Source organism: Bison bison, unplaced genomic scaffold (assembly GCF_000754665.1).
Source record: "Bison bison bison isolate TAMUID 2011002044 unplaced genomic scaffold, Bison_UMD1.0 scf7180017864473, whole genome shotgun sequence".
Classification (NCBI taxonomy): Eukaryota; Metazoa; Chordata; class Mammalia; order Artiodactyla; family Bovidae; genus Bison; species Bison bison.
In genome coordinates this window covers 11,925,632-11,944,515 of record NW_011495034.1, presented here as the reverse complement: position 1 = coordinate 11,944,515, position 18,884 = coordinate 11,925,632, and the positions used below count along the sequence as shown (strand labels likewise).

Below are 18,884 nucleotides of genomic sequence, written 5' to 3'. Positions count from 1 at the left end.
CACCTCATGCGAAGAGTTGACTCATTGGAAAAGACTGTGATGCTGGGAGGGATTGGGGGCAGGAGGAGAAGGGGACGACAGAGGATGAGATGGCTGGATGGCATTACTAACTCAATGGACATGAGTCTCAGTGAACTCCGGGAGTTTGTGATGGACAGGGAGGCCTGGCGTGCTGCGATTCATGGGGTTGCAAAGAGTCAGACACGACTGAGCGACTGATCTGATCTGATCTGAAGGGACAGGAGAAAACAGAATGGAAGAGGTAGGGATATGAGTGTAACCTCTTTGATATAAAAGTTTTGCTTTTGACTGCATCTCAAGGCATGTTGGGTCTTAGTTCCCTGACCAGGGATTGAATCCATTCCTCATGTTATGGAAGCGCCGAGTTCTAGCCACTGGACCACCAGGGAGTTCCCTGATATAATAGTTTTGATTTTTGAAATATATTTTACAAATTCAGAAAACAAAATTAAACCGAAAAGAATGACAGGCAAACTCTAAAAGTGAACGCAAACATAGGTTTAAAAACATGTTTCCTAACTGTGTATCAAATCAGTAATATGACCACACAAAGAAAAGAACTCTACTAACTTTTGAACATGTACCCTGATCATATATAACTATAGTGGAATATATTCTAAACTCAAAAAGACCACAAAGAAGGCCTGAATATTACTTACTTTCTTTGTGGTTGGTGTTATTGACAATGGAGTTGGTGTAATAATTCTGAAACTATTTTGGAGACTCAACTGAGCTCATAAACACAAGGTGCTCTGTGAGCACCTTTATATACAAACGAAGGAAAGTAATTTTGGACAGTTTTAGGTGTCTTCTCACCCTGACCTTGACGATATTGGCTAGAAAACTTTTTTAAAAGTACATAAAGGGTAGTATAACAATGTGAATGGGTTATGCTTTTTCAAATTTGTATATTACATTTTATTGTGGTAAAAAATGCATATCATAAAATTCACCATCTTAACCATTTCTAAGAGTACATTCAATAGTGTTAAATACATTCACACTGTTGTGTGACTAGTCTCTGGAATTTTACCTTGCAAAATTGAAAATGAATCACAAAACCATTTTCCATAGTAGCTACACCATTCTGTATTTCATATTTCCATAATCTACAAGGGTTCCAATTGCTCCCCACCCTCACTCACACTTGCTCTTTCTGTGTTTTTGTGTTTTTATGATCGCTATGCGAACATTTGTACAGTGATATTTTTCACTGTGTTTGACTTGCATTTTCCTAATGATTAGTGGTGCTGAGCATCTTTTCATGTGCTTGCTGGCCATGTATAAATCATCTTTGGATAAATGTGTATTCAAGTCCTTTGTCCAGTTTTTAACTTGATTGGTTTGTGCTGCTGAGTTGTAGGAATTCTTTATATATTCTGGTTATTAACTCCTTTTCAGATTTGCAAATATTTTCTCCAACTCAACATGTTAACTTTTCACTCTGTTGCATCCTTTCATACTCAGAAGTTAAAAATTTTGGTGCAATCCAAGTAAACAAATAAATAAATCTATCATCTTGCTAATTCACTTTGTCTCATCTATTCTTGGTTCCCTTTTTCTTCTCCCCCTGTCTTCTGTTGAATTATTTATGTCATTTCATCTCTACAACTCACTTATTAGTTTTAGTTTTTATCTCTTTTACTTTCTAGTGGTTGCTCCAGTATTTATGTCTTTAATTGATTATGGTCCACGCTTGAATAATACCACACCACTTCATGTATAGTGTAAGGCTGGCACAGCTGGTCTGAGCACTGGCACTGCAGTTACGATCTTTACCCTCAGTGCACCACAGACTTCCAATTCTTTTGGTGTTGAATTACTGCAGTAATTACTCCGCTTACTGTGGAGGTTGTGGTGCAAAGCTGGAAGATTATTCTCTGAGTTTCTGCTCTGCTTTCAGCTTCCAGGAGTCACTGCACATCTGCACCAGAGGGGTCTCTTTCCTCACTTCCTCACTGGGGACGAGCACCTTCCCAGTGGCAGACTGCTATTGCTCGTTACTGGTGTTAGACTTATTTGGAGACCAGGCTGCTTCTTGGCCTCCTGGTCTTTGGCAGGCGCTGTGTACGTGCTCTCGGAGGGGACAGGCGGGAGAGTGGTAAGGCCTCCTGCCTGTCCCACCGGTGGCAGCTGAACCCTGACATGTATCTGTGATGCTTCTTGGGTAGAAGGGGTCTTTCTCTCCTTTCCCAGTGGTCAGACCTCTCTGCTTTGTACTGGGTGAGAATCCTCCAGGTGGCGCAGACCTCTCTGCTTTGTACCGGGTGAGAATCCTCCGAGTGGTACACACCTCTGCTTTGTACCGGGTAAGAATCCTGGACCCGAGAGATCTGCCTGCCCTCCCCTTAGGAGAAGATGGCTTATGCTTCTGCCCTTCTCCCCAAAGCAGCATCTTTTTGCCCGGTTCTTTTGAGAGCAAAGGAAGGAAGACTCTCTAAACTCCTCCTGAGGCAGAAGGAGTTTCTGCTTCTAGCCCTCCTCCAGGGGCCCTGGTGATGAGGGTTTGTTGCCCTAGCCTCAGTGAGTTAAAGGCTTTGGTTTGTATGAGAGGTGTGCCTGGGTAAGCAGCAGGACTTCATGCCTAGTCCCCAGGAACAAGCAGGCCTGCATGAGTGATGAGCAAAGCGGGGGGTCTCTCCAGTCTCTGCCCTGTTCAGTTTTTCCTGTGAGCATCTGTGGAGTCCTGCGGAGAAGAGCTTACATGTGAGAACTCCCCTTGGGCTTGGGGTCCAGAGTTATTCTAAACTGATACGTTATCCCACACCTGGACTTCAGGAAATTTAAAATTTTGTAGCTATTTCTTCTTTGCTTCTACAGCCGCCACCGGTTTCTCTCATGCTCTGTCAAAGGTGAACAGTCTGCGTGCCTCAGCTCTCCTAGGAGGGGCTTGTCCCATTTTGGAATTGAATTCCTGTGATTTCCTTATAAATCAGCTTTCAGATATGGTTGGAAAGTCACGAGTTTTGTGGGCTATCTGGATTTTTCTCATTAGGAGCAGAGAGGTACAGCTTTCTATAGGCCAAGTGCAAGAAGAATTTAGGCTTACGTTTTATATGTCTCTGCTTTTTCATTTCATTAAAAAATAATTTTATTGCATTTTATAAAAATATTGCTCTGTGACAGACTGAAATATAAACAATAAAACCAGTCTATCACCATAAATAGTGTGACAAGCACTCTTCTGGTACATGAAGTAGTTCTGCTTATGACAATACTGTCCAATCTGTGGGGGCACTGTTGAGTTATAAGAACTTACAACATACTTATGGAGACAGCACAAAAAGTTCATACTAATTCACACTTGGTAGAGGGTAAGGCAGTAGCAGTTAATAAAGCATTTTCTCTTCCACAGATTTTTTTCTGTGGCTTATCCTAGAGCACTGCTAATTTTCTCCCTTTCAAAAACATGTTCATAGCACTTGTTCCAATTTTCCCTGATGGTTAAGGGTTAATTGGGGCTTCCCTGGCGGCTCAGATGGTAAAGAATCTGCCTGTTATGCACGACACCTGGGTTCAAACCCTGGGTTGGGAAGATCCCCTGGAGAAGGGAATGGCCACCCACTCCAGTATTCTTGCCTGAAGAATTCCATGAACAGAGGAGCCTGGCAGGCCACAGGAATCTTTCAAAATGTCCCAGACTGCCTCTGGAAAAGGCATATCAAAACAAACCACAGATTCTATCAACCAGCAAACATGCTAACTAAAGAGAGACATAATGAGAAGAGAAAGTAGACTTGAAGACACTTAGTAAACTGTATCTCTAATTTCTCTGATAAAGAGTTTAGAAACAATAATTCTTCTAAAGTATCTTCTAACACTTTCATTATGGACTTATCCCTTTGCTGCTCTTCCATCTTTTCCAACAAAACAGTGAACACCTCAAGGATGGTGTTGTATTCATCTCTGTACTTCTCAGTGTCTAGCCCAGTGCCTGGCAAATGGCAGGCTCTGAATGATCATTCATTGAATGAAGCGAATAGATCTGATAATGGTTCTGCCTAGCTTTTTCTTGCGAAGAAGGCAATGGCAACCCACTCCAGTACTCTTGCCTGGAAAACCCGATGGGTGGAGGAACCTGGTAGGCTGCAGTCCATGGGGTCATGAAGAGTCAGACACGACTGAGCAACTTCACTTTCATGCACTGGAGAAGGAAATGGCAACCCACTCCAGTGTTCTTGCCTGGAGAATCCCACGGATGGGGGAGCCTGGTGGGCTGCCATCTCTGGGGTCGCACAGAGTTGGACACAACTAAAGCGACTTAGTGGCAGGAGCAGCAGCAGCTTTTTCTTGAATCTTTTTCTTCTGGGCATATCTTTCTCTTACCACCCTTCCCCTTTCCTTTTTTGTGAGTGTATATGAATCAGTTCCTGGAGAAGGCAATGGCACCCCACTCCAGTACTCTTGCTTGGAAAATCCCATGGACGGAGGAGCCTGGTAGGCTGTAGTCCATGGGGTCGCTAAGAGTCGGACACGACTGAGCAACTTCACTTTCACCTTTCACTTTCATGCATTGGAGAAGGAAATGGCAACCCACTCCAGTGTTCTTGCCTGGAGAATCCCAGGGATGGGGGAGCCTGGTGGGCTGCCATCTATGGGGTCGCACAGAGTCGGACACGACTGAAGCGACGCAGCAGCAGCATGAATCAGTTCCACAGAATCCCTACCCACCAGCGTCTGCTCGACTCCCAAGTAGTCACTACTGTTTGAAGACTGTTCCGCCAGCCCTATCTGCCTGGTCAGTTGGCCTCACATTTCTAACAGGGCTGAGATGGTTCTGGCTCTGTTCTTTGCTTGGATGACCTGGCAGTCTGCTTGACGGTCAGCCTTTGTAGCCAGATGTGTTTCTTACAACCACCTCAGGGCCTGGGCAAATGGATTCCTATCTGAACCTACCTATTTTCCTCCTCATTGGTCACGTGCAGTCAGGGGCTTACATACCTCAGCCTCTGAGCCTCCTTGAGTCACAGCAGGTATTTCATCTTATGCTAATATACATTATTAGTTTTCCATACACTGTGATAAATCTTCCATTTGGATATATAAGGAGAAAGCCATCAAAAGCAGAAATTACAGTTTCTTCCCCTTCTTTTGAACCTTTCAAAATTCCTAACATAGTATGTGCCCAGAGTAGACAGATACACAATTATTGAATGAGAGAATGAGTTGAATGCTGCATTGAAAGTTCTTCATAGGTTCCCTCCAAGAATTAAGTCAATTTACATTTACAGTGGTCCTTTTCTTTTTGTCAACAGCTCGTCTTTACTTCTTCACATATCTCCATGGGAAAACTAAAGTGGCGGTTAACTGATAAATCTCTTAGAGGACCAAACAAACATCTTGCAGTTCAATGTGGTTCACATTTCCCCATAATCATATATGAACGAATCTCACTATTCCCATAAATTCTAGAGAAAAGAAACACTTACCCAGCCTTAGCAACACTGATGGTTTGCTGCTCCATTGCTTCGTGGATACTAGTTCTGTCATGCTCTTTGAGGCTATTAAATTCATCGATACAGCAGAGGCCAGCATCTGCGAGGACTAATGCTCCCGCCTCCAAATTCCATTCTCCTGAGTCTTTTACAGCAGTTACCGTCAGACCTAAGGAAATGAGCAAGCTGTGTTAGCTTTTATTTGGAAAGCATGTCTTATAACTATGAAGCTTATATCCTATAAACTTTTTCATGATTATTACATTTCTTATAGTAATGTGTGATCAGTGATCTTTGCTGTTACTATTGTAACTAAAGATGTGGTAGAAATAGTAAGAAAACTAGAATTAGAAGTGGAGCCTGGAGATGTGCCTGAATTGCTGCAATCTCATGATAAAACTTTATGAAGAGTTGCTTCTTATGATGAGCAAAGAGAGTGGTTTCTTGGGATGGAATCTACTGCTGAAGATGCTATGAAGATTACTGAAAGAACAACAAAGGATTTAGAATATTACATAGACTTAGTTGATAAAACAGCAGCAGGATTTGAGAGATTGACTCCAATTTAAACAAAGCTCTACTGTGGGCAGATATTATTGCCTGCTACAGAAAAATCACTGGTGAAAGGAAGAGCCAACTCGTGTGGCAAACTTCGTTACTGTCTTATTTAAGACATTGGCACAGCTGCCCCAGCCTTCAGCAACCATCAATCTGATCAGTCAGCAGCTATCAACATCAAGACAAGAACCTCCACCAGCAAAAAGATCATGACTTACTCAAGATTATGACTTACTCAGATGACAATTTGCATGTTTTAGCAATAAAGTACTTTTTAATTAAATATGTATGGGTTTTTTAGATGTAATGCTACTGTATATCTAATAGACTACATTATAGTATAAATATAACTTTTATATGAATTGGGAACCCAAAAAACTTCCTGTAGACTTGCTTTACTGCAGTGGTCTAGAACTTGCAGTATCTCTGAGGTCTCAGTTTACTTATCTACAAAAAAAAAAAGGATATATTATTTATCCAGGCCTCAGTTTACTTATCAATAAAAAAAAGGATAATGACAGAAAATTTTACTTAAAGATTCTTGGATATTCAAATAGAATATAAATAAAGATTTTTAAAAGGTGTAAGATACACAGTGAGTGAGTAATTATAATAATTATTGTTGATAAAAATTGATAAACCTCTGGCTAGACTGATGGAGGAAAAAGAAGAAAAGTTATAAATAGAAGACACAGTTAAAAATATCAGAAATGAAAGAGGGGACATCACTATAGACTAAGGGCATTAATAATAAGAAAATACAATGAACAACTCTATGTTCTAACTTAGAGGAAATAGTCACATTCTCTAAAATATATAAAATGACAAAGTTTATCTAAAAAGGAATAGATATCTTGCAAAATCCTGTATCTACTTTGAAAATTGACTCTGTAGTTAAAAATGATGCAACATACAGGCTGAGATGACTTCAGGGTGAATCCGACCAGACATTTATGGAAGAAATAATACCGATTCTACACAAAACTTTCAAAAATATAGAGAAACAAGGAACACTTCCTAACTCATTTAATGAAGCCAGTATTATTGTGATTACTAAAAGCAGATCAAGATACACTAAAACTATGCATCAGTATCCCTCATTAACACAGATACAAAAAACCCTTAAAAAATAAAAGCAAATAAAAGGATATATAAAATGATAACAAATCATAACTAAGTGAAGTTTATCTAGAGAATGCAAGGCTAACTCAACATTCAACTATTAATCACTGCAATTTACTGACAAACTAAGGAAGAAAAAGCAAACAACCACCTCAATGATACAGAAAAAAAAATTTGATAAAACTCAACAATCGTTCATGATTTAAAAAAAAAAAAAAGAAGTGTTCAGAAGCAAAGGAACAGAGGCAATTTCTTCAGTCTGATAAAGAGTATTTATAAAAAATCTTACAGCTAACATACTGAATGTTTACCTCCAGCCCAACCCTTGCCCCCAAGATCAGAACGTGGCATGGATATCCACTCGCATCACTTATTTAAAATCATACTGGAGGTTCTTGCCAGTGAAGTAAAGCAAATGTCCCCTCCCTCCTGAACCTCCCTTCCACCCCAAATATGGTTTTCTCAGGGTGTATGCCCAGTAGTGGGTTGTTGGGTGTTATGGTAGTTTTAGTTCTAGTTTTTTAAAGAAATCTCCATACTGTTCTTTATGGTGGCTATATCAATTTACATTCCCACCTACAGTGCAAGAGGGTTCCCTTTTCTCCTCATCCTAGCCAGCATTTATTGTTTGTAGATTTTTTGATGATGGCCATTCTGACCGGGGTGAGGTGATACCTCATTGTAGTTTTTATTTGCATTTCTCTAATAAGTGATGTTGTGCATTTTTTCAAGTGTTTGTTGGCCATCTGTACGTCTTCTTTGGAGAAATGCCTGTTTAAGTCTTCTGTCCAGCATTTGATTGGGTTGTTTGTTTTTCTGATATTGAGCTGCATGAGCTGCTTATATATTTTGGAGATTAAGCCTTTGTCAGTTGCTTCATTTGCAATTAATTTCTCCCATTCTGAGAGCTGTCTTTTCATCTTGTTTATGATTTCCTTTGCCGTGCAAAAGCTTTTAATTTTAATTAGGTCCCATTTATTTTTGTTTTTGTTTCCATTACTCTAGGAGATGGGTCATAAATCTTGCTGTGATTTATGTCAGTGTTCTGCCTATGCTTTCCTCTAAAAGGAGTTTTGCAGTTTCTGGTCTTACACTTAGGTCTTTAATCCATTTTGAGGTTATCTTTATGTTGATGTTAGCAAGTGTTTTTAATTTCACTCTTTTACATGGAGCTGTCCAGTTTTTCCAGCACTACTTATTGAAGAGGCTGTCTTTCTCCATTGTATATCGTTGGCTCCTTTTTCAAAGATAAGGTGCCCATAAGTGTGTAGGTTTATCTCTGGGCTTTCTATCTTGTTCCATTGGTCAATATTTCTGTTTTTGTGCCAGTACTATTACTGTCTTAATGACTGTGGTTTTGTGGTGTAGTCTGAGCTCAGGAAGGTTGATTCCTCTAGCTCCATTCTTCTTTCTCAAGTTCTTTGGCTATTTGGGGTCTTTTGTGTTTCCATAGAAATTTTTTGTACTAGTTCTGTGAAAAATGCCACTGATAATTTGATAGGGGTTGCACTGAATCTATAAATGGCTTTGGGTAGTGGTGTGACTCCAATATGGAATCATTTTCACAACACTGATTCTTCTGATCCAAGAACATGGTATAATCTATTTGTTTATATTGTTTTTGGTTTCTTTCACCAGCATCTTATAGTTTTCTTACAGTGTCTTACAGTTTTTTGTATATATCTCTCATTTCTTTTTTGTATATAGTTCTCTTTTGTCTCCTTTAGATTTATCCCTAGGTATTTTACTCTTTTTGTTGCAATGGTGAATGTGATTAATTTCTTAATTTCTCTTTGTGATTTTTCATTGTTAATGCATATGAATGCAAGGGATTTCTGTGTATTTATTTTGTATCCTCTGTCTTTACTAAACTCACTGATTAGCTCTAGTAACTTTCTGATAGAATCTTTAGGGCTTTTTTCTGTATAGTATCATGTAAGTTACAAACAGTGAGAGTTTTACTTCTTTTCCAATATGGGTTCCTTTCATTTCTTTTTCTTCTCTAATTGCCGTGGCTAGAACTTCCAAAACTATGTTGAACAATAGTGCCAAGAGTCGGCACTCTTGTTTCTGATCTTACAGGAAATGCTTTCAATTTTTCACCGTTGAGAATAATGTTTGCTGTGGGTTTACCATATATGGGCTTTATTATGTTGAGGTAGGTTCCTTCTATGCCAATTTTCTGGAGAGTTTGTATCATAAATGGGTCTTGAATTTTGTCTAAAGTTTTTTCTACATCTATTGAGATTATCATGATCTTTATTTTTTGTTAATATGGTGTATCACATTGATTAATTTGTATATATTGAAGAATCTTTGCATTCCCTAGATAAACCTGACTTGATCATGGTGTATGATCCTTTCAATGTGTTGTTGGATTCCATTTGTTAGAATTTTGTTGAGGATTTTTGTGTCTATATTCATCAGTAACACTGGCCCATAATTTTCTTTTTATGTGATGTCTTGGCCTGGCTTTGGAATCAGGGTGATGACGGCCCTGTAGAATGAAAAACTCAATACTTCTAAGATGTTTCTCCAAACTGCTCTATAGATTCAATGCAAGTCCAAACAAAATTCCAGTGGGATTTTTCTTGTTATGGACATTGAAAAGGTGATTCTAAAATTTATATAGAGAAGAAAATAGAAGACTCAAACAAGAAACTAAGTAGGAAGTCTCACATGACTCAATTTCCAGATTTATTACAAAGCTGCAGTAATCAATTCTGTGTGGTACTGGACAAAAGATATAAACAGACAGAACAATGGAATAGAGTCCAAAAATAGTCCCACAAATGTATGGTCAAGTAATTTTTGATAAAAATGCAAAAGCAGTTCTATGGAGGAAGGATAATCTGATATCCTTGTGTTATAGCAAAACAGAAAAACACTAAATGAAACTCCCTGGTGGCCCAGACAGTAAAGAATCTGCCTGCAATGCAGTTCAATCTCTGGGCTGGGAAGATCCCCTGGAGGAGGAAATGGCAACCCACTCCAGTATTCTTGCCTGGAGAATACCATGAACAGAGGAGCCTGGTGGGCTACAGTCCACGGGATTGCAAAGAGTCAGACACAACTAAGCTACTAACACTTTGTGCTACAGAAAAGCAGGAAAACACTAAATGAACCTATACCCAGGCATACAATTTAAACTTTAGAAAATCAAAAGTAAAGAAAAAAAAATCTTGAAAAAAGCCATAGGTGAAATAAACCACCTTACCTACAGTGCTGTAACAACTGGATATCCACATGAAAAAAGAAAAAAAAAAATCAGTATTTCTCCATACTTCATATTTAATACAAAAATTAACTCACAATGAAAGAAAGACCTAAATGAAAAATATAAAACTTATGGAAGAAAACATAGGGAAAAAAGCTATGTGAGCTCCTCTGATTTCTGGCCCAGCACTTAAGGGGCTTTGAAATTGCTAATCTACTCTAATAAGTGAAAATCTAAGCAACTGAAAAATCAACACCTGTTCTATGATCCATCAAAGGAATGAGGTCACAGGGCAAACTGCTGTCCCTGAAATTGGAAAGATGGAGAATTATAACTTACCAGAGCAGAGGCCTCCACAGGCACCAGTGCTGGGACAGAAAACCCTGAACTCTAACTGGCAAACTTCTGGAGGCTCAATGAGGACAACTCTGAAAATTAAAAATTCCTTAGGAACCCAGTTACGGAGGGCATGGGTACACATACTTTTGTGAATTTTACCTCCAGGAGCTCTACCAGGCTCTCACACTGAACATCAAGTTTGTCTCTGACATTGTAAACAGAAAGGTTAAAAGTCTAAGAAAAAATGAAAGAGAAATTTTAGAGATCAAAATCACTACAGATGATGAATGCCTTTGATGGGCTCATTTGTAGAAGGGACATGGCTAAGGAAAGAATCTCTGAGAACAAGGAGGACCTTATGTGTGTGTGTGTGTGTGTGTGTGTGTGTGTGTGTGTGTGCGCGCACGCTCAGTCGTGTCTGACTCTTTGCAACCTCATGGACTGCAGCCTGCCAGGCTCCTATGTTCATGAAAACTGGAGTGGGTTGCCATTTCCTACTTCAGGGGATCTTCTTGACCCAGAGATAGTCAACAGAAATTTCTAAAACTGAAAAGTAAAGGAAAAAATTTGGAAAATAACAAAACAGAATATCCAAGAAGTATGGAACAACTACAGAATGTGTAACATACATATAATGGGTATAATGGGAATACTAGAAGAAATAGAGAAATTACAGAAGCAACATTTGAAGCAATAATGAAAATTCTCTAAATTAATGTCAGACACCAAACCATGGATCCAAAAAACTTAGCAACTATAAAGCAGGAAAAACACAAAACAAAACTATACCTAGGCATATGACTTAAACTTTAGAAAATCAAAGGTAAAGAAAAAAACTGGTGAAAAAAGTAGAGGAAACAAACCACCTTACCTATGTGTGTGTGCGCATGTGCTAAGTCACTTCAGTTGTGTCCGACTCTCTGCCACCCCACGGACTGTAGCCAACCAGGTTCCTCTGTCCATAGAAATCTCCAGGCAAAAATACTGGAGTGGGTTGCCATTCCCTTCTCCAGGGGAATCTTCCCAACCCAGGGATCAAACTCAGGTCTCCCGCATTGTGGACAGATTCTTTACTGTCTGAGCTACTAGAGAAGTCCTCACCTTACCTTAGAGGAGCATAAATGAAGATTATATCCAACTTTCCCTCAGAATATTTCAATATGGTCTAAAAAATGCATTAAGGCAAGACTAGCATTCAAAAGGAGAAGGCAGTGGCACCCCACTCCAGTACTCTTGTCTGGAAAATCCCATGGACGGAGGACCCTGGTGGGCCGCAGTCCGTGGGGTCGCTAAGAGTCGGACACAACTGAGCGACTTCACTTTCACTTTTCACTTTTATGCACTGAAGAAGGCAATGGCAACCCACTCCAGTGTTCTTGCCTGGAGAATCCCAGGGACGGGGGAGCCTGGTGGGCTGCCGTCTATGGGGTCGTACAGAGTCGGACACGACTGAAGCGACTTAGCAGCAGTAGCAGCAGCAGCATTCAAAAATGAAGATAAAATCACACCAAGTTCTGCACTGGTTAGATAATATCCAGAGAGGAGTCAGCAAACTATGATCTGTGGGCAAGATTTGGCCCAACCACCTGTTTTTGCAAAAATAGTTTTTTGGAACACAGTCACGTTCATCATTTACATACTGTCTATGGCTGTTTTCACACTACAATGGCAGAGTCAAGTAATTATGACAGACACGGAAAGGCCTTCAAAAATCTAAAATATTTATACCTAGTCCTTTAGAGAAAAAAAGTTGCTGACTCCTGAGTATTAATATCTACTTTGAGATATCAAATCTTAAAAGAAATACTAATAAAAAAAAGTAAAATAATGAAGGACATGGAAAATAATGCCACTGAAAGAATAGTTTATAGCATGGGTTTGTTGGTTAGCCAGAAACAAAGATTTAGAGAAGAGAAAGCAATTATTAAGTATTTAAAGAACTATCCTATGGAAGATCAATTAGACTAATTTAGGGTGGCTTCAAAAGAATTAACAGACCAATATGTAGAATTTTACAGGGAAGTGCTGGAAATCTCAAGGTGTTTAAAAAGGAATGTGCTACCTTGTGAAGTAAGAAATCAAAGTAATCTTTAAGCAAAAGTGGAAAGTCCACTTGTCACAAATAACATAGAAAGGTATTCATGCAACGAATAGGTGGCTGGACAACAGGAAATCAGAAAAAACTGAGATGAAGGAAAATGAAGACACAACATACCATAATTAATGGGATGCAGCTAAAGCAGTGTTTACAAAGTAACTTACAGATATAAATGTCTATATTAAAAAAGGAGAAAGATCTCAAGTCAAAAATCTATGCTGCCACCTTAAGACACTGGAAAAAAGGAAGAGCAAACTAAACCCAAATTAGCAGAAGGAAGGAGGTAATGTATACTGTAACAGAAATCACTGACACAGAACATAAAAATGGAGAAAATTCATGAATCCAAAAGTTGATACATTTTAGCTACACTGACCAAGCCAAAACCAGAGGAATAAAATTATACTAAAATCAGGAATCAAAGACGGGACATTATCAATGACTTTACAGAAACAAAAAGGATTACAAAGGGAAACAACAAATAACTTTATGTTAACCAATTAGATAATTCAGGTGAAATTAACAAATTTCTAAATAGACACTACCAAAACTGACTCAAGAAGAAAAAGAAAATCTGAACAGATGTATAGTAAGTAGGGACTGAATTAGTAATTTAAAAACTACCCACAAAGAAAAACCCACACACAGATGGCTTCAACACTAGAAGAATCGAGTATGAATTCTTCACAAACTCTTTACAAGTAGAAAAGGAGGAAACACTTCCTAACTTGTTCTATGAGAACAGTATTACCTATACACCAAAAATCAAAGGCATCACAAGACTACTAAAGACCAATATTTCTTATGAATACATATATATGAAAATCCTCAATACTACTGAACCGAATCCAGCAATATATAAAAAGGACTATATAACCATGATCCAGTGAGATAAATCTCTGGAATTCAAGATTGGTGGTATAACATCTAGAAATCAATTAATGTAATATCCTCACATTAACAGAATAAGGGACAAAAAGCATATGATCATGTCAATAGAGACAGAAAAAGTGTTTGACAAAATTCAACAACACTTCATGAAAAAATGCTCAAACCAGGAACAGAAGAGAACTTCATTCTGATAAGGACGTCTACAAAAAACCCAGAACTATCATCATTCTTGATGTAAGACTGAACGTATTCGTGTTAAGATCAGAAACAAGACAGGGATGTTCACTCTCATTACTTCTATATAGCAGAGTACTGGAGGTTTTAGGAAGGGCAATGAAACAAAAAATGAAATAACAGGCATCTAGAAGGGAAAGGAAACAGTAAAAATATCCCTGCATGCAGATAGCATGATCTTACAGATAGAAAATCCTAAGAATTACAATTAAATCACAGCTAACAAATGAGTTCATCAAGGTTGAAGGATACAAAATCAATTTTTAAAATTAAATTGTGTCTATATACTTGCAAGGTGAAGAATATGAAAATATAACTAATAAAGTAATTCCATTTATAATAGCATTAAAAAGAATAAATACTTAGAAATGAATTTAACAAAAGAAGTATATAAAACTTATACTGTGAAAAGTACAGAATGTTGTTAAAAGAAATTAAAGATGTCTTAAATATATGAAAAAATACCTCACATACATCCACTGACTTTTTCTGCTTGTATTTTTTTTATCATTTCTCAAAAAACACTGCCTAATCATAGGCCTGAAGATTGATGCCTTTGATGTGTTTTCTTCTAAGAGTTTTATACTTTTAGCACCTTACATTTAAGTCTTTGATTCAGTTTAAATTATTTTTTGCATATTGTGTGAATAGGGGTCCAAACTTGTATTTTTGCATTTGGATGTCCAATTTCCTAGCAGTGAGTTTTGAAAAGACAATTTCTTTCCCCAGTGAATTGTTCTGGAACCCTTATCAAAAATGGATTGACCGGAGAAGGAAATGGCAACCCACTCCAGTATTCTTGCCTGGAGAATCCCATGGACGGAGGAGACTGGTGGGCTACAGTCCATGGGGTTGCAAAGAGTTGGACACGACTGAGTGACTTCACTCACTCACTCACTTTCTGCCATAAAGTTGAGCTATTTCAAATCCTGAAAGATGATGCTGTGAAAGTGCTGCACTCAATATGCCAGCAAATTTGGGAAAGTCAGCAGTGGCCACAGGACTGGAAAAGGTTAGTTTTCATTCCAATCCCAAAGAAAGGCAATGCCAAAGAATGCTCAAACTACCACACAATTGCACTCATCTCACACGCTAGTAAAGTAATGCTCAAAATGCTCCAAGCCAGGCTTCAGCAATATGTGAACTGTGAACTTCCTGATGTTCAAGCTGGTTTTAGAAAAGGCAGAGGAACCAGAGATCAAATTGCCAACATTCGCTGGATCATGGAAAAAGCAAGAGAGTTCCAGAAAAACATCCATTTCTGCTTTATTGACTATGCCAAAGCCTTTGACTATGTGGATCACAATAAACTGGAAAATTCTTCAAGAGATCCACCTGACCTGCCTCTTGAGAAATCTGTATGCAGGTAAGCAACAGTTAGAACTGGACATGGAACAACAGACTGGTTCCAAATAGGAAAAGGAGTATGTCAAGGCTATATATTCTCACCCTGCTTATTTAACTTCTATGCAGAGTACATCATGAGAAACGCTGGACTGGAAGAAGCACAAGCTGGAATCAAGATTTCTGGGAGAAATATTGATAACCTCAGAGTTAGATTAAGCTACAACAAAAACTTTAGAGATTTTAGAGACTATATAATGCAGATTTTAGAGACTGTATAGTATGAAGTGGATTTGCTTTCCAGAAGACTGCTACATTGATAATTTGGATTCAACAGGACATTTGACCAGGAAAATGTTAAGATGGTTGGAAGTAAAGCTAAACCAAAAAGAACAGGTTTGGTGAAGAAACAAAAAATACATAGTCTCTTACCTATGGCTGATTCATGTTGATGTTTGGTAGTAACTAACAAAATTCTGTAAACCAATTATTCTTCAATTAAAAATAAATTGAAAAAAAATGGATTGACCATAAATGTATGGATTTATTTCTGGACAATCAATTCTGTTCTATTGGCTTATATCTTTATGCCATTACCACATTGGACTTTATCAAAAAGCTTTTGTGGTGCAAAAGATACCCACAAGAAAATGGGTGTCTTGTGAAAAGAAGAAAATGAAAAGATAATCCACACTATGGGAAAAAATTTTTCTAAACCTGGTGAGTACAAGTCTCTGATAAGTCTCAGATAAGAGACTTGTATTTAGAATATACAAAGAACTCACAACTCAATAATAAAGACAATCCAATTTTTTTAATGGCCAAAAGAGCTGAACAGACATTTCTCTTCAGCAGATATACAAATGGCCAACAAGCAAATGAAAAATGTTCAACTCTTCTTTAGCCATCAGAGAAATGTAAATCAAAACCACAATGAGATACCACTTCGCACACCACCCACAGCTATAATCAGAAAGACATAACAGAAAAAAAAAAAAAGATAGACATGATAATAAGTGTTAGTGGGGATGTGGAGAAATTGGGAAGCTTATACATTGCTGGTGGGAACATAAAACAGTGCAGATACTTTGGAAAACAGTCTAGTAGTCCCTCATAAGGAGTTACCACATGACTCAACAACTTCATAGACCCAGAAAAATGAAAATTTGTATATAAATGTTGATAGCAATATAGTTGTTATTAAAACAATCACTGGGGCTACCCTGGTGGCCCAGTGGAAGGACTCTGTGTTGTCAATGTAGGGGGTGGGGGTAGCGAATGGGGGCAGTGAGGGCAGAAATTCGATCCTCGGTCAGAGAACTGGATCTCACGTATCACAAACAAAGATTCGCGTGCTGCAATGAAGACCCGGTGCAGCAAAATAAATACGTAAATAGTTTTTAAAAAGTCACCGTATAATCATACTGGGGCTGCATGGAGATACATTCTATGTATGCTGGATGCAAGGTCTTAACAAGCACAAATTCTCCCAACAAAATGTACCAATTAATCACCTATTAGTTCATTTGGGAAACCTTTCCCCTTCCTATTCTTTTTAGTCTTCTGCCTTTTCTAAGCAACCCTGTGTATAAGATCTCCCTCCAATCTCAGGAAGATTACTTGCCTAGCTTCTGTCAAGCGTTGACTCCATCTTATGTCATTTGTCTCTATAGTAACCAACTAAAAAAGCTGCTATGCTGAGCGGTGGCTTTGTGCAAACAGTGGTCTAGTGTGAAGATGTTTTAAAGATTTGAGTCCTCTCTTTACTTATCACTGAATTCTTTCTGGTACCAGGAAAAGGAGAAAGCCTCTAACAAACGGGACAGATGGAGAGTGAAAGAGAAAAGGATGGAATGTAAAACATGAAGGACAGTGGACTCCAAGTAGAGACTAAGTTTAGAAGGAAATGAGTTAAGAGCTTCATTTACAAGAAGACTAAGAACACAAGGTTAAAAACTACATACAAGAAACAAGATAATTATCAAGCATTTCCATCCCTATTCTTCTGGTCAGAAATAATACCATGATGTTAACATCAACAGATTGCCCACAAGAAACGTAACCATGGTGCTTCAGAAAGCTGACTAATATGGATGAGATCCAAAAGGTATTTAATGGTTTAGTCCAGCTTGGTTAAGGGGCCAGACACAGCTTCTCTCTTCAACAAACTTGTAACCTAATGGTGGGTAGCACCGAAATCAAAACAGGGAAACTGTTGTTAATGAGGTGGGGCAGAGAATGGAGGAGGGGAATGTACTTTAGGTAACGAACATGAAAACCTTATTAAAAGCATAAGGATGCGTTCCGGGATCCATCGTCCCCCACCTCCCAGTCACTCCTGCAACAGGAAGCCTGGCGTCTGCAGCTTCAATGGGGAGCTCCCACAGCTTTGCCTTGGCCGCAGCCTCCTCTGACTCCCAGTATCTACCTGGGCAAACCTCATTCATGGAGCTTTGTTCCTCAAGAGTTCATTAATCAAGTCATTACTACAGTGTCAGCCAGCCTGTGGGTTCTTCCAGGAAATTATACCAATTGCTTTTCTACCCATAAAGTCCACTTTAAATATTATCTGACACAGTAGAGAGAAAATAGAGAAACATTAAATCAGCAATTAAGGGAGCAGGATCCTGAGCAGCAGTGTCCTCATTTGTTATATGGGGCTAATCTTACCTTGCTACCATACCTAAGTGTTGCATGAATCAAAAACAGGTCATTTAAAAGCTTTTTATAAATAGTAAAGAAAACATCATACCATATGTATATGCATAGGTACCATGTATCTATATACATACCACACACACGGCCTTTCTTGTGACATCAAAATTTGGTTCTCATAGTTTTCATTCCAACCTCAAAGAAAGGCAATGCCAAACAATGCTCAAACTACTGCACACCTGCACTCATCTCACAGGCTAGTAAAGTGATGCTTAAAACTCTAGAAGCAAGGCTTCAGCAATACGTGAACCGTCAATTTCCAGATGTTCAAGCTGGTTTTAGAAAAGGTAGAGGAACCAGGGATCAAATTGCCAACATCCACTGGATCATGGAAAAAGCAAGAGAGTTCCAGAAAAACATCTATTTCTGCTTTATTGACTATGCCAAAGCCTTTGACTGTGTGGATCACAATAAACTGTGGAAAATTCTTTAAGAGATGGGAATACCAGACCACCTGACCTGTCTCCTGAGAAATCTATATACAGGTCAGGAAGCAACAGTTAGAACTGGACATGGAACAACAGACTGATTCCAAATAGGAAAAGGAGTATGTCAAGGCTGTATATTGTCACCCTGCTTATTTAACTTCTATGCAGAGTACATCATGAGAAATGCTGGGCTGGAGGAAACACAAGCTGGAATCAAGATTGCTAGGAGAAATATCAATAACCTCAAACACGCAGATGACACCACCCTTATGGCAGAAAGTGAAGAGGAATGAAAAAGCCTCTTGATGAAAGTGTAAGAGGAGAGTGAAAAAGTTGGCTTAAAGCTCAACATTCAGAAAACGAAGATCATGGCATTTGGTCCCATGGCAAATAGATGGGGAAACAGTGGAAACAGTGGCTGACTTTATTTTTTTGGGCTCCAAAATCACTGCAGATGGTGACTGCAGCCATGAAATTAAAAC

The 18,884-nt window shown here is 38.7% G+C and overlaps 1 protein-coding gene across 3 annotated transcripts in view; it reads right to left on the bottom strand.

Moving 5' to 3' along the window:
• MCM9 (minichromosome maintenance complex component 9) overlaps window positions 1-18,884 on the bottom strand; it is a 97,308-nt gene that overhangs the window by 28,375 nt on the left and 50,049 nt on the right. For all 3 annotated transcript variants that reach the window (XM_010861800.1, XM_010861801.1, XM_010861802.1), the window contains one exon: window positions 5,451-5,625. In XM_010861800.1, coding sequence (XP_010860102.1) covers window positions 5,451-5,625 — 175 coding nt within the window. The remainder of the gene's footprint in view (window positions 1-5,450; window positions 5,626-18,884) is intronic.